The 17,142-nt window shown below is 43.6% G+C and overlaps 1 protein-coding gene across 1 annotated transcript; it reads right to left on the bottom strand.

The window, feature by feature from the left end:
- Window positions 1–710: 710 nt before the first annotated feature.
- On the bottom strand, window positions 711–3,967 carry LOC307044169 (uncharacterized protein). Its single transcript, XM_079689244.1, has 3 exons — window positions 2,136–3,967; window positions 1,883–2,015; window positions 711–1,602 (listed from the first exon to the last, which is right to left on the bottom strand). Exons 1-3 carry the CDS (start codon window positions 2,279–2,281, stop codon window positions 844–846), a joined length of 1,038 nt encoding a protein of 345 aa, XP_079545370.1. The 5' UTR covers window positions 2,282–3,967; the 3' UTR covers window positions 711–843.
- Between the last annotated feature and the right edge of the window lie 13,175 nt (window positions 3,968–17,142).

Here is a 17,142-nt window from a genome sequence, read left to right on the forward strand (position 1 = left end):
ATACATACGATAGATAGATAGAGAGAGAGAGAGAGAGAGAGAGAGAGAGAGAGAGAGAGAGAGAGAGAGAGAGAGAGAGAGAGAGAGAGAGAGAGAGAGATAGATAGATAGCAAGATACAGCATACGGATAGCGATATAGTTATATGATATATATATATATATATATATATATATGATATCCTCTATTGTTTGTTTTTATGTTGTTTTATGTTTCATGTGGAACTTAAATTGCTGCAGGTCTCCCTTGTAAAAGAGATCTATGATCTCAAGGGACCAATCTGAATAAATAAAGGTTTGAAATGAAATGAAACATTAGTGTACCACACTACATCATATGTTATCATATTGTGGATTTATTATATTATGTATTGTCCTATGTTATTGTTGTGTGCATTTGTTTTGAGGTTATAATTCATTAGTTATATATAATATATATACATATTAGTTATATTCATTAGCCGATTCTTTTGAAAATGGAAAATGAGCCAAACGCAGCAGCATTTGGATGCACTTCAACCAAAACCCAGGCAGTGATAAAGCGCACCATTTGTAAAGGCAAACTATCCTTTAAAGCAGGGTCAACAAATAATCTCCATCGCCACTGAAAAACACAGTATCTAATATAAAGAGTTGCGTGAATTTCATTCAAAGCAAGACAACTTTATTTACTTAACACATACAGAGGGTAAATTCAAAGTAGTACATTCACTGACATGGATATGGCGCCACCTTGTGTCATGTTTACAAAGAAGATTATTGACATTAAGTCTGGCAATACAGTCAATCATTATCCTGGTGATTATTTCGCTTATTTTCCCTTCAAAGAGCCATAATTCCCATCACTAATTGCTGCCCAGGCTTGCCCATGCTTTTACCAGCGGTCCGTTCTGGTAGTTGACCAGGAAGCAAGCCACATTGAAGAGCTCCTCAATGCTTCCACAAACAGACAGTGGTATGACTTTGTCAAATAGTTTGTTCTCTTTGACTCTTCTGATGCACCTCTCCACATGGACCCTCAGACGTGCAATGGATTGAGTCTGCCTGACATCCTCCCTGCTCATTTGGTTTTTTTTGTGCAGAAAAGCAGGCCGGTACACTTTACACTCAACCAGATTGTCCACAAGGAACCCTTTGTCGACCATTATCGCCATGTCTGGTGTGAGCAGGCTCACGATGCCAGACAGCTTGAAGATCTCCCGGTCACTCATAGATCCTGCATACAGGCCAGACACAAATGTAATGGCACCATGTGGTGCCATGCCGATTATGGCCTTGAATGTAGCATGCGACTTGTATGCAGAAAACACCTCACTCTGCAGCAGGAGAGATGATGGAGTCTGGCAGAATACTTCAGTGCAGTCAAGCACTACTTGTGTGTCAGGGAAAGCTGAAAACTCTGGTGGAAGGTGAGCTTTGACAACTTCGCGTGGGATCCACAGACGTTTGCTTCCAAGCAGTTGGTAGAGGAAGTGTGTCCAGGTGGAAATAATTCTGCTGACTGTGGTGCGGTGAATGCCAAACCGTTCTGCTAGATCCCTCAGATGTAGGCCCACTGACAGGTGCATGAGGAACAGCAGCAGCTCATCTATGGGTGGAAGTTTCTTTGAAAACAAATAAGTGTTAGCATACTGTAGATACTGTCATAGGGGAGACCGGGTACAGTTGTAACACATTTTCCTGGGGTTTGTGTTGTTCTGTGTGTGTGTGTGTGTGTGTGTGTGTGTGTGTGTGTGTGTGTGTGTGTGTGTGTGTGTGTGTGTGTGTGTGTGTGTGTGTGTGTGTGTGTGTGTTTTGTGAGTGATGTGATGCACTTGTTAAACGGTGGTATAGTGCGCAGCGTGCATTATTATTAATATACATCCATGCTTGTATGCTGCTTACCGTTGTTGATGGTTGAGAGGAATCCGAGCTGCTGGCAGAGGATGCCTTGACGTTGGTGATCCGCACCATCTTGGTGTTGGCTGCAGGCTCCACCAATTTCCAAAAGGCGAGGAAATGCTTGTATGTGGCAAATCTAAGAATGTAATATTGTTCATGTTAGACATAGTTTTGTTTCTTAAATTAGCTTCCCCAAATGAAAAGTGTTTATCAAACTAGTTGCCATAACAACATCCTGATAGCCTTATAAACAAACCTGGTGTAGAAACGAATGTCCTCGTCCGACCCTGCCAGGCGTTGTATCCCGAAACGAGATCTCAGTTGTAACACTTCGAGCTGGTGTTGGAGCTCCCTAACCTGGATTTTCAAGGCTTCGTTCTCGTCGGCCCCCTGATTTGCCATCACTGCCGTCGCTGGATTTACAGAGTAGTCATGATCCGTCGGTGCAAGTGTTTCCACCTCGTACTCAGCTGTCAAGTCCGGGGTGGGACTCTCTGCCCTCGGCCGATGCTCCCAAACATTACGTCTTGGTGTAGGTAGCTCGTAGTTATTTCAAGCAAAGAGAACAGGTGTAGCTCCTTTCTTTACTCTGTTCAGTCCTCCAGCTGTGACCAATGAGTCTCCTGGTCGAAAATGCCTACTACACACACGGGTATTTGTTGTGGGGCTGAAATTGTCCCTACGGACCTTGATCAGCCACTGAGCCTTTACCTCAGCATCAATAGGAAATGAATGGAAACTTATCTCCCGATTATAACGGGACTTATTTGTACAAAGGGGCACACAGCAATGTAGTGCCGACTTTCTTACCCGCTGGAAGGCCAATTGCTTTTCTTTACCGCTCATCATCTATGCCAGTGGTTCTCAACCTTTTTACACCAAGTACTACCTGAGAAAATAGTTGGCTCTCCAAGTACCACCATATCACCAATGTTAAAATACAGTCCATGCAGGACTCGGAGGCAAATGTATTTTTTTTTTCTCTCTCACTCTCTCTCACACTCACCACAAATGAGAATATAAAGAACAAAATAATAACTTATTCTCACACAACAAATGTCAACTATACACACATGTCATTTCCTGGACCTATACCAAAGTGTGAATGTAGGCCTCCTGCAACAACCTACATCGTAACAGAAAATGTCCTATTGGGAATTCAGTTCCACAATAATAATGAAAGCCTCCAGGAGCAGATGAGCCTAAGGGCTAATAGCTCATCTTCAGTCTGCGGATGTTTGCTATTGCCATTTCTGTGGTGGCAAAGTAAAAAAGAAAAGAGATAAGAAAAAAGACAACAATTAAGGACAAGTGTGTGCTTTTTCAGTGTTTGACCTCGGTCACAGCCTTCTCTCCATTATTTGAGCAAATGCCTTCTTCCTGAGTCACTTCTCTCCTCCATCACAGCGGCTGTGCATATCACTTTTGCGTTGCTTGCGGAGCCTGCGCTTGTGCTCGGTTGATGACTGTCCTCCTCCTCATTCACTTGTTCACTTTTGCTGGTAATATTCTCCTCTGTACCTCTCTTCCGAATACCTCCCGTTTTGAGCCACGTTTTTAACATCATTCAGCTTTCTTCTTTCTTTAGCTTGCTTGCAACGTTAGCGGGTAGTAAGGTCGTAATTAGCAACGCCAGAAATAAAATAAAATAAATGTTTTCGTTTCTAAATCTAAAAACAGCAATAGCCTATTAGAACTAATTTAAACCACAGTTTCAATTATCTCAAGCTTATTTTCATTCGTTGTAGTATTTTGATAGTATAATTTATTTTGTAATTAATGTTATTCAATCAAGCCTCAAACTGATCGCACTTGTCCCTATGGCCTGTTTTAAATTGAAGTTGTCTGAGGTCCTTACCATCAGCTGCTCTTGCAGTAATAATAGTGTACCTTAATGTCCCAAATGTGCACAATGTAGTGACTGCTTTTCGTCTTTTTGTTTACTTAGTTCTGTTTCCTTTATTTTATATGTCTGTGTTATGTGTAAAGGTTAAAGGTGGGGTAGGTACGTTTGAGAAACCGGCTCGAGATACACTTTTGTTATATTCCATGGAATGCTCTTAACATCCCGATAGCAATGAATATCTGAAGTGCTTTGACAAAAAATCCTTTAAAAAAAATGTCATCTGTGGAAGGCTCTGTAAGGAAGTGGCATATTTTTTCCGGTTGTGTATTTTCAAATTCTAGCTCACTCGAGCTGGTTTCTCCAAAATTACCTACCCCACCTTTGAATAAAAAAAAATAAAAAAAAATCTTTACTGATCCACTGATCTATGCTATCTATCGCTACCTGTATGCTATCTGTGTGCTATGTATCTTGCTATCTATCTATCTCTCTATCTCTATCTATCTCTCTCTCTCTCTATCGTATGTATATCGCTAACTCCCCAAACAACTCCACACCGAAGACCGGAAGTACTCGGGCCCACACCCAGCCGCCGGAAGTTGATAGACGCCATCTTGTGCTCTGTGTGTGTGTTCTGAGTGTTTGTTTCCCTATAAAACAGCTGCGGGGGAAGCAGGTACTCTGCGAGTCACGGACATTAATTCATAGATCAAAGCAGACTGGTTTACAGAATCTCCTGTTTTGCCAATCCGGTGCTTAAACCAAGAGCTCTACACCCCTGGCCGAAATGTCCATAAAATTAAGTCTGACTTCAAAATATAGTCTATCTCAAATAATGTATGCTCTGTCATTTCCCCACGTAAACATAACAGTCTGCAATGAAATGGTTGTCTAATGTGTGTTCCAATTCCTCCTTGGTGCATCGGTAACTTTCTCGAAAAAAATAAAGTCAGGAAAACGGATTCCTTTCTCGTGCGCACGAGAAACGAATCCGTTTTCCTGACTTTATTTTTTTTCTCCTCCTCCTTTTTTTTTTTTTCCATGTCCCTTTAGGGACTCCGTAGGAATACAAGTCATCTGAAATAAATAAATATGTCATTATGATATACGGGTCTCTTAAAATAAATAAATGTGTCATTATGAAATACAAGTCTCTTGAAATAAATAAATGTGTCATTATGAAATAAAAGTCTCTTGAAATAAATAAATGTGTCATTATGAAATAAAAGTCCAATGAAATAAATAAATGTGTATTTAAATGTACATGTATACATATGTATTGCCTCATTTATTTATTTCAGAATTTATTTCATAGGCATATTTATATATATATATATATATATATATGTATTTATTTAATTATTTATGTATTTATTTAATTTTGGCTTAAATGGCGTTTCATACTCTGTTCCCCTCCTCAGTCCTCCGCTCGCATCTCCTGTGGGCGGCACCAAGTCTAGAGGAGAGGAGTCGAGGATAGGAGTCGAGGAGGGGACATTAAGCCCCGCTACCCGAGCTCCCACTCTTGCCTCAGTAGAATGAATGGAGAGAAAAAATAAATCTAGACTCGGCTTTTAGTTCATTTTACAACTTTAAGGACCAAATGATTCCAATAAGGGCTATAAAATAGTTCATACTGGGTAGTTTATTTAGTTTTTTTTTTTTAAATATCCGCTGATTTACAGACGTTTCTTTCCCCATGTTAGTCAAAGGGAAAAAGTATTTCTGGGCCTAGTGACTTCACGGACTGATACGGAAATTGTAGTACCGCCGTTTGGCCACTACGAATTTGTTCCTCAGAGTCTGGTGTTCCGGATTAACTGGTTCTTAGATCAACTGGTTTACGGGAGGCAGAGGTGGGGGGCGTGGCCTTCGACTCAAATACACATTTCGATCGCTTCTTCTGTCGTTTACATACATCTTTTGTTATATTTGTCTCGGTAGGAAGACTTTGATGCACATTCTGTACCAGTGTGTGAGGTTGTGGTTACGATGGCGATATAGGGACGTGTACAGCGAGGGCTACAAAAAGACTAACGAGGTGACTGGGAATGTCTGTTCAAAACATTGCGAGCTCGAAAAAATCATTTAAACCAGCTATTGTTGCCAGACTTATCACTGAACCTCGTTGTTAATGTGATACCAAGTCCATCTGAGACCTGTGAACACCTTCAGACAGCCTCCAAGTGAAGCGTACGTTGTTAACTCACAGTTTGAAAGCAGCGTGGAGAAGTCTTCAGCTGTGGTAAACTGTGATCCGCTCAGGTAAACTGCGATCCGCCCAGGGTAAACTGTGATCCACCCAGGTTAAACTGTGTTACGGCTTCTGTGGCTACCAGCGATCATGTTTAATATGAAAGACTACACACACATGTATCCCTTATAAAAACGGTATTCTGCAGCCCTCATCCAGATAAGATGTGACTGTTAACTCGTTTTGCAAAGATAGCAGCAGAAATGTCATTGCTGCATGTTTAGGGATATTTAGACTTTAAAATGCAGATGGGTCATTAATGTTGGTCTCGGCAAACAATATTAGGAATCCTCTGTTCAAACATAATATTCAGTGTCCATCTACATGAAAATAACAAAAAAGTTCATGTTGGACTCAAACCCGAGCCCCAAAAGCATAAATAACTCGAGCCTTGCACGCTATGAGTGTGCCACAAATCAATAAGACACTAAGGTTCAAACCCGGCTGATTTATTAGATTAACATTGTTAAAAAGTTTCAGAAAAATGCAACCCGACCATCATTTATAATGTGAGCGGATGTATGTACGCTTTAAGCCATATACTATATAATATAAATATTATAATAGGCATTTGCTTATAAATATTATATACAGACTGCTCTGTATCAAGCCTCATTAAGACCCACCGAGATCAGATATCCTAGTTATCAGCCTGCGAGCCAACATTATGTTGTGATAAGTGTTAATCCTACATGTATTCTAGTGCACACATAAAGTTCCAATATGCAAATCAGGCCATGCGTTTCGTTATGTATAGCTAGGTATAATCAGCACCGACAGATGGAAAGACAACAATAACAAGGAATTAATATTAATATTGCCAAGTTACACAGAAATAGATACACAATATAAGAACAAAGACCAAAAAGATGAAAGCATAAACATTAAGATAGAAACTAAAACATGAATTTAATTGAACAAAAATATGAATATGTGTTTGTAGTTCTCAACGTAGCCTATGTGAGTATCCTCGTCTTTCGGTTTGTTTCGCTGTATCGATGCATAACGAAAGTCACAGCCACAAAAGTCGTGGTCCCCTCCTCTTCTCCTTGTACACAAACTCGCTCGGGTCTGTCATTAGCCCGCATGGTTTTTCATACCACTGCTACGCTGACGACACCCAACTAATTATGTCCTTTCCCCGCTCAGAGACCCAGGTCGTCGCACGCATCTCTGCTCGCCTAGCAGACATCTCTCAGTGGATGTCTGCTCATCACCTCAAGCTCAACCTTGACAAGACTGAACTGCTTTTCCTTCCGGGAAAAGATTGTCCCACTTTTGACCTAACAATCAACATCGGCACCTCTGTTGTTTCCCCGACTCAGACTGCAAGGAATCTGGGTGTGACCCTAGATAACAAACTGTCCTTCACTGCAAACATCGCTGCTACAATCCGCTGCTGCAGATACACACTTTACAACATCAGGAGGATACTGTTACAGAATGGTTTAGGCTAGGTTGCAGCTCCACCCTGTGGACGTATTGTGCCTGTGTTATATATATATCTGCCTCACGTGACTCTGCCCCAGTTGTATGATTACCTGCTTAATGTGAATACACGGCGTTGAGACACAGCCTGATTTGCCTTGTTTATTAATGCACCTACATCTACAAACATGGTGTCAGAAGCTCAAATAGGACCCAGCTGTGGATTGCATGCTACTATCCGTCGCTGAGACGGCGTGCATTTATTTGTTTTGGTGAGGTTTAGCAGTTTCAGTTAGCCTGTTAGCATTAGCGTCACGTTGGAACAATGGCATCCAGCATCCCACCTCCGGAGCCTATGAAGATGGCGGGGGACATCCACGGCAACTGGGTGAGCTTTCGAGCAGAATTTGAGGATTATCTGCTTGCGACCGGGCTCAGCGAGAAAGAAAAGCCGGTACAAGCAGCTGCGCTAAGGAGGCTAATGGGGAACGACTGCCGCCATGTTTACAAACACAACCTGGGACTCACCGCGGACCAACAAAAGGATGCGGGTGATATACTGGTGGCACTGGAGCAATACTTCACGCCCGCAAAGAACGTAATCTTTGAGAGGTACGTTTTTGGCAACCTTAAACAAGAGGATGGAGAGCTCTTGGATGCGTTTGCTACCAGGCTGAGGGAAAAGGCTGCCTCTTGTGAATATGGAGCTTTAAAAGATGAACTCATAAGGGACAGGCTTGTTCTCGGGATAACTGACGAGTGTGCTAGACGTCGTTTACTAAGGGAAAAGGACCTTAAATTGGACGAGGCCATTAAAATTTGCCGTGCAGCCGAGGTCATGGACAGCAAGTTAAAAACCATGTCACTGGGCAGCTCTGGACCTGGAGACAGCGTTAATGCCACACAAGGACAGCGATATGGACGGAGGTCTGCCAGCAGGCCATCCGAGTCCACCAACACATCTGCACAACCACAGAGCATGAGAGACGCTGGCGAATGCAAGTACTGTGGCACACGGCACAAGCGTGGGCGGGACCTGTGCCCTGCTTTTGGTAAATCGTGCCGCTCGTGTGGCACTGCTAACCATTTTGCAAAAGTATGCATGAAAAGAGGCCAGCAGGCACGCCAGTTGAATGCTGTGGATGACCCGTTGCCAGGGGAACTGGAGGACAGCGATGAGAGAGACGTGTACACAGCGGAGAGCGTGGGGGCTGTGAACACTCAAGGTAAAAAGTGGTTTGTCAACCTGCCACTGCAAAGTGGGGTTCAGAGGTGCCAGCTCGACTCTGGAGCCACTTGCAATGTGATGAGCATCAAGGACAAGACGAGACTGGCATCTAGAACGCCTCTTCTGAAGAGTCTCACCAGATTAAAACTATACAACAGTGAGTGGATGAGCTCATTAGGTGTGTACAGCACACAATGCATCATTAGGGGTAAGACGCACAGACTGGACTTTGAGATCGTGCATACTGGCCAGAGGCCCTTGCTTTCGGGTGAGACATGTGAGAGACTTGGTCTGATACGCTTCACCATTCCTGAGGAGCTGAATAAGGTGGAGCACTGCAGGAAGGGAGACCTGACCAAGGAGTGTCTTGTCAGCACCTACCACGACGTGTTCACCAGCCCTGTTGAGTCTCTGCCTGGTGATATTCACTTTGAGCTGGACAGCACTGTGACACCGGTGCAGTGTGCTCCCAGGAACGTTCCAGTGGCCCTCAAGGCAGCTGTTAAGGCTCAGCTTGATCGATATGAAGAGGAGGGACACTTGACCACAGTCACTCAACCCACGGACTGGATTAGCAATCTAGTCATAGTAAAAAAGCCAGACAAATTGAGACTATGCATTGACCCGAAGCATCTCAACCGTGCTCTGAAACGGTCCCACTACCTTATGCCCACTTTAGATGACGTGTTGTATAAGCTGCCAAAGGCACGTATATTCACCCTGGTGGATGCACGTGATGCATTCCTGCAGTGCCGCTTGGATGAAGAAAGCAGCCTGATGACAACATTCTGGACACCGTGGGGTAGGAAACGCTGGCTGAAACTTCCTTTCGGTGTGTCAGTTGCCCCGGAGCTGTATCAAAGGAAGCAGCATGAGCTGCTGGCTGGCTTGACAGGGATTGAGCCCATAGCTGATGACATCCTTGTAGTCGGCTGTGGGGACACAGAGGATGAGGCCAATCGCGACCATGACACAAACCTCATCGCTCTGATGGACAGATGCAGGGAAGTAAAGCTGAGACTGGGCCTGAAAAAGCTGCAGTTCCGAGTGAAGGAGGTCCGCTTCCACGGCCACATACTGTCCGCGGAGGGCCTCAAGGCTGACCCTGACAAAGTCAGGGCGGTGCTGGACATGCCAAACCCCACATACGCAAAAGGGGTCCAGCGGTGTGTCGGATTTGTGAACTATCTGTCCAGATTCATGCCACGCTTGTCAGCGGTATGTGAGCCGCTGAGGAGACTGCTGGACAAGGATGTGATGTGGCATTGGCTGCCCAAACATGATGCCGCCATGAAGGAAATCAAGGCACTGGTCACGGCGGTGCCAGTCCTAAGGTACTATGACGTCCGCAAGCCAGTCACCGTACAGAGCGACTCCAGTCAGGCGGGTCTGGGCTGCTGCTTGCTTCAAGGGGGACAGCCTGTCGCATTCGCCTCCCGGGCATTGACCCAAACAGAGCAAAATTATGCACAGATTGAAAAGGAGTGCCTGAGCATCGTATTCGCCTGCCAACGCTTCCACTACTATCTATATGGGAGGGGTGATGTGACTGCAGAGACCGACCACCGCCCGCTGGTGTCCATCTTCACCAAGCCCCTCCTCAGTGCGCCAAAGCGCCTTCAGAGCATGCTCCTCACACTTCAGAATTACTGCCTTGCGGTGGTATACAAGCCAGGCCCTGAGATGTACATAAGTGACACGCTCAGCAGAGCCACCACCCCGCCACAGAGAACAGACACACTGTACCAACGTGAAATGGTCTGCAGCATGCAGCAGGAGCAGTGTGACACGGCGGCCATTCAGCAGGCAGACTATTTAAATGTCAGCAGCCAACGCCTGGCACAGATTCGGACACACACTGAGGAGGATGTGTGTCTTCAAACACTTAAGTCTGTCGTGCTGGAGGGATGGCCAGGACACAAAGAGGAGACCCCTGTAGCCGTCAGGGACTACTGGGCCGTCAGAGATGAGATAAGTACACAGGATGGCGTGCTCTTCAGGAGTCAGCGCGTCATCATTCCAAAAGCTATGCGCCCGGAAATGCTGAGACGGATCCACTACAACCACGTGGGGGGCGAGGCGTGCTACAGGCAGGCCCGTGATACACTTTACTGGCCCGGTATGCAAGGGGAAGTCAAGGATTATGTGCAAAAGTGCTCTGTGTGCAATGAGTATGCACACGAACAACAGAAAGAGACTATGATGTCACACCCGCTCCCCACACGTCCCTGGCAGCTAGTAAGCATGGATCTGTACAGCTACGCAGCACAGAACTTCTTGCTCGTGGTGGACCATTATTCTGACTTTTGGGAGATCGACCTGCTCCCTGACCTATCAGCGGACACCACGATCCGTAGATGCAAGGCACAGTTTGCACGCTACGGTGTCCCAGACAGGGCCATTTCTGATGGTGGAGGCCAGTTTGCCGGTGGAGAGTTCCGGGCGTTTGCGAGAGAGTGGGGTTTTGAGCATGTCATGTCCTCACCGAGGCACCCAAAGGCTAATGGCAAAGCGGAGTCAGCAGTGAAAATTGTAAAGAGCCTGTGCAGAAGGGCAGACCGTGCCAAAGAGGACCCCTGGAGGGCCATATTGCATTGGAGAAATACGCCCACTGAGGGTATGCATTGCAGCCCAGCACAGCGGCTTATGTCGCGGAGACTGAGAACCCTTCTCCCTGTGGCCGACCAGCTACTGGTGCCTCAGGTCGTCACGGGTGTTCCTGACAAGCTGAAAGTGAAACATCAAGCAGCAAAGCTGACATATGACAGATCTGCCAAGGATCTGCCGGAGCTGAACGTCGGCCAGCCCATACGGATGAAGCCGCTCCCAGGAGACAGGACGGGCCGATGGAGGAGAGGTGTGTGCCTTCAGCAGTTGGGACTCCGGTCCTATCTGGTCGGTGTGGAGGGGACCACGTATCGGCGCAACAGGGTTGATCTTCGACCAGCAGAGGCGGCCCTTCTCCAGCCGTCAGTTCTCCCAGAATCGGGCCCGGAGCAGCCTGCGAGTGGGGGGAGCGCCAGAGAGGTCGTCTGCGTCCCCGAGGAGTCTCCAAGGCCATCACCCCCGAGGTCGTCGCGGTCTTCCCCGCAGACTGGGGGTACACCATGCCGTGAGTTACAGGGCCGGGCCTTCTCCCGGAGCGGACGGCTGATTAGACCTCCTGACAGACTTGACCTCTAGGACACACACACGCACTCACACACACACACTTGGACTGTGCGCACTCAAACACACATGGACGATAAAGATTGAAAAAAAAAAAAAAAAAGGAAGTGGAGAGATTGTAAAACAAATGTGATTGATTGTTCTGAGTTTATTGCTGATGTGTTCTGATCCAGCTATTATTGAAGTGTCTTTGCTAGGTGCACTATTTGTTGTTGAAATCATTTGATTAATGTTCTGTTTAAAGGTCAACCGTTTAATGGCAGTATTGATCCTGTGTTGTTACTTAACAAAAGGAAGGGAGATGTTACAGAATGGTTTAGGCTAGGTTGCAGCTCCACCCTGTGGACGTATTGTGCCTGTGTTATATATATATCTGCCTCACGTGACTCTGCCCCAGTTGTATGATTACCTGCTTAATGTGAATACACGGCGTTGAGACACAGCCTGATTTGCCTTGTTTATTAATGCACCTACATCTACAAACAGATACGTCCCCAGCTGACCCAGAAATCAGCGCAGGTTCTGGTCCAGGCTCTCGTCATCTCACGCCTAGACTACTGCAACTCCCTCCTGGCTGGTCTACCTGCATGTGCCATCCGACCTCTGCAGCTCATCCAGAATGCAGCGGCTCGTCTGGTCTTCACCCTTCCTAAATTCTCCCACACCACCCCGCTCCTCCGCTCCCTTCACTGACTTCCAGTAACTACTAGAATCCACTTCAAGACACTGGTACGTGCGTACCATGCTGTGAATGGATCTGGCCCTTCCTACATCCAGGACATGGTTAAACTGTACACCCCAGCACGTGCACTCCGCTCTGCATCAGCCAAACAGCTCGCTGCACCCGCACTGCGAGGGGGACCCAAGTTCCCATCAGCAAAAACACGTGGGTTTGCTATCCTGGCTCCAAAATGGTGGAATGAGCTCCCCATTGACATCAGGACAGCAGAAAGCTTACACATCTTCCGGCGCAGACTGAAAACTAATCTCTTTCGACTCCACTTCGAGCGATAGAATTACTAACAAAGCACTTATATACCAATAAAGGGCTGGCTTATCTAAAGCCAGTTGAGTAGCACTTGAAATGTTTGGCTCTATGAAACCTGATGTACATATGATTCTGTTTTCTTCAAGGTTGTATCTTCCTGGTCGAATGCACTTATTGTAAGTCGCTTTGGATAAAAGCGTCAGCTAAATGCAATGTAATTTAATGTAATGTCGTAACACAGCTTAACCTGGGCGGATCACAGTTTAACATGTGCGGATCACAGCTCACAGATGCCAGTGATGCCACAGCTGTGACAGGTTAAACTGTGATCCGCCCAGGTTCTTCTTCTTCTCTTGCTTTATCGCGGATTGCAAACGACTTAAAAGGTGCATACCGCCACCTACTGTACATGAGTATGCGTCATCACATCATTCCAACTCATTAACCTATGTTCTAATCAAAATACAATTAAAATAAATAAATAAATCAATAAAACCATTAAGTAAATAAAAAAAACAAAAGAACAAAACAAATCTATGTTCTTTCCTGACCTAATGTTAAATTATTTTTCCTACCCCAGTCTCACTCAAGAATTTAAACAGTGCCTTTCTGGTAGCTTTTACTCCCTCTCCTTTTGTTCCCAAAACACCAACCACACTCCACTCCCTCTCTGCCTCTAAAACTTTAGCCTTTAATTGTTCTCTTTCCGCTTTATAGATGTCACAATGTAACAATATATGTTCTACATCTTCTTTTACTTCGTCACTTTTCCCCATGATATACAGCGTATTGTTCAAAGCCGTGTGATTTATTCGGAGTCTAGCCATCATGATTTCCTCCCTTCTGTTTCTTTCTTTATGAATATTAATTGTAATTGTATTTTGTACTTTGTGATAGTCCTTGCCTTTCTGGTCTTTCTCCCACCTTTTCTGCCAGATCTCCATCCCTTTCTTCTTAATGACTGCTTTTCCTTCTCCTTTACCAAGTTGAACTGGTAGTGTTATTTGCTTTTGTAGTGCAGTTTTTGCTAATCTATCAGCACACTCGTTCCCTTTCACCCCCTCATGTGCAGGCACCCAGCAGAACTGAAGATCTATGCCGCTTCTGTGCAGTCTTAACAGGCTATGATTCAGTTCTATGAGAATGTCTTCTCTAGTAGTTGTTGTTGATTGTATGCTTTGTAATATGGACAATGAATCTGTACATATTATCACCCTATCTGGTCTGACCTCTTCAACCCACTGCAATCCTATTATTACAGCAAACATTTCTGCTGTATACACTGATAATTGATCAGATGTTCTTTTTAAAATAGATATTTTAAAGTCTGGGATGTATATGCCAACTCCAACATGCTCTTCCTTGTTCTTAGAGCCATCTGTATAAATTTGTAGGTAATTGTAGTACTTTTCGTTAATACACATACTTGTTTTAATTACCACTTCATTTATTTGCCACTCTTTTGTCCTTTCTACAATACTCATATCTATTTTAGCTTCTGGAAACAGCCATGGGGGAACACTGCTAAATGGGGTTGCTTTGGCAAACGTGATATTCTCCACTCCATATGCCCTCGTTCTTTCCTTACTCGTCCAGCCAAACCCACGTCCCTGGAATTTTGCATATTCCCAGCAATCCTGTAATATTCTGTTTGGAATATTTTCTTCTCCACTACCTTTTAGTCTGACCCAGTATGACAGAGCAAGTTTCTCTCTTCTGATCTCCAGAAGTGTCTCTCCTGCTTCTATCCGAACTGCATTAATAGGGGATGACTTTATTGCTCCAATACACAGCCGCAATGCTTTATATTGTATTCTATCAATTTTTAAAAGCGATGTTTTTGCTGCTGCTCCATATACTGTACAACCATAGTCTATTGTGGACCTCATAATTGATCTGTAAATGTCTATTAATGCTTGTTTATCTGCGCCCCAGTTGCATCCAGCTACAGCTCGCAATAAATGTAATACTTTTTTGCATTTTGTTTCCACTTGATTAATATGCATTTTCCATGTGTATTTGCTATCAAACCACAGTCCTAGGTATTTGAACTCATTCACCTTTGTCATTGGACGCTCACACGCTCAAGTGTTAGCTGTTGGCCATCAATCTTGCGTTTGTTTGTAAATACCATGTAGCATGACTTGCTTTCTGACATTTTGAATCCCCAGTTATATGACCACCTCTCCACTTTTGTAATCGCTCTAGCTATATTCTCCATTACGTATGGGGCATTTCTTCCCCTCATCCAAATAGCCCCATCATCTGCGTACAGAGCCGATTGTATGCATGTGTCTAAGCATGTAAATATATCACTAATCATGATGTTAAATAATATTGGACTGACTGCAGTCCCTTGGGGAATACCATTTTCTATTTCAAAATAGTTGGAAATATCTGCTCCAACCTTTACTCTAAATGTCCTGTCTGTTAAAAAGGCTCTTCCGCCCAGGTTAAACTGTGATCCGACTTATGTGGCTATCTACCAGCGATCATGTTTAATATGAAATACTGCACACACGTTTATCCCTTATAGCTTTGCAGCAAAACACTCACGTCAATAAATCCTTTACAAACTATTGTTGTTGTCAGTCTTACATTTGTATCATATATCGTTAATAATATGATGTTGAGTCGATTTGATACCCTATGCTGTATTTATTTTTGGTGAGTCTATCGCAAGACAGAAAAGACAGGCAGTATTGCTAGAATATTTAAACCTTTTTTTAATTGCATTCTGTTTATAGCACAACAGCTTTGGTCAAAGTTTACATCCTATCAGCGACTGCATTAGCAGACATAGCAACAGGAAATGGGGGCCTATTTAGAAAGTAAGCGTTTACAAATTTCTATATTGTGAGGCTAAATATTATATTGTATAGTTTATAATGTGCATGGCAAATATATAACGAAACACATGGCCTGATTTGCAAATTGGAACTTTATGTGTGCACTAGAACACATTTATATGTAAAATTAACACAATTATCACAACATAATAGGCTCGCAGGCTGATTATAGGATATCTGATCTCGGTGGGTCTTAATGAGGCTTGATACAGACCTCAATCCGTATACTATTTATAAGCAAATGCCATACTGTTTAATATATATATTATATACATATATATGTCAAAATGTATATATATGGGGGAGAGGTCGATATCGTGACGCTTACAGGGAGGTATCGAACATTACAAAGTAGGTGACTGCGTGGATGCCTGTTCAAAACATTCCAAACTTGAATAAATCATTTAAATTATTTATTTGTGTCCGACTTTCATTTGTACATCGTTCTTAATGTGATGTACAGTATAGTAGCTTTGATAGCTGCCCATACCTTCAGACAGCCTAAAAGTAAAACACAAGTTGTTTATTCACAGCCCGAACGCTCATCGAGATGACTGGATCATCTATGACAACTTGTGATCAGCTCCGATTAAATTGTGTTATCAATTCTGTAGCTATTCTCCAGGGAGCACGTTTTTTTTAATGAAATACCTGCAACCCTCTCATCACAACAAGACTCTACAATGTGCAGGAAAAACAATTACATACATGAAAATAACCTTGATGCATTGGAATGAAACACACAAACTATCTTCCGTGGCTATACTGATATGTCACAGTAACGGTCAACTACAGAAAAGTAAGTCCGGTGGGGCACACGTTGAATACATATAATACAGTAGTTCTATTCTGCCTTTAAGATTATACGTTTAACCCATAAGAACCCGGACCCATTTCTACTTTTGGGGAAATTAAGGGGAACGTCATTTAGACTAAATAGACCACCTCGAACACATTTCTGACAAGTAACCCCCCCTCGTGTCAAATATCTGAAATGTGACATATATGTCATTGGGCTTTAATGGTAAAGTAACTCTTATTTATAACTTAATTAATGAGGATGATTTTTTGGTTTACATTTGTTTGAACATACTTTGAATTGAATAATAAAGAATATGTTAACTAAATATAATTGAATCAGCTAAATTAACTGAGCAGATCATAATCATATTTCTAATTGTGCATAGGCTATATGTCACTCCAGGTTTACTGTGAATGTTTAGGGTTAATGTCCCGATGTGACATCAGTGTCACAGCAATATTTATGGCATTTCTTTCATATAAATTTCATCAAGAAATGTTTCTACAACAGGTTATATGTAATCAGAATCAGAAAAGAGCCGAAGACAGCTTAATGTTTAACAAATGACATGTCATGTAAGCATTTTGAATGTTAACTTTAGCAACAAAAAACGTGCTCCCTGGAGAATAGCTACAGAATTGATATCACAATTTAATCTGAGCTGATCACAAGTTGTCATAGATGATCCAGTCATCTCGAT

The sequence above is a fragment of the Notothenia rossii genome, assembly GCF_949606895.1.
Source record: "Notothenia rossii genome assembly, chromosome: 6".
Lineage (NCBI taxonomy): Eukaryota > Metazoa > Chordata > Actinopteri > Perciformes > Nototheniidae > Notothenia > Notothenia rossii.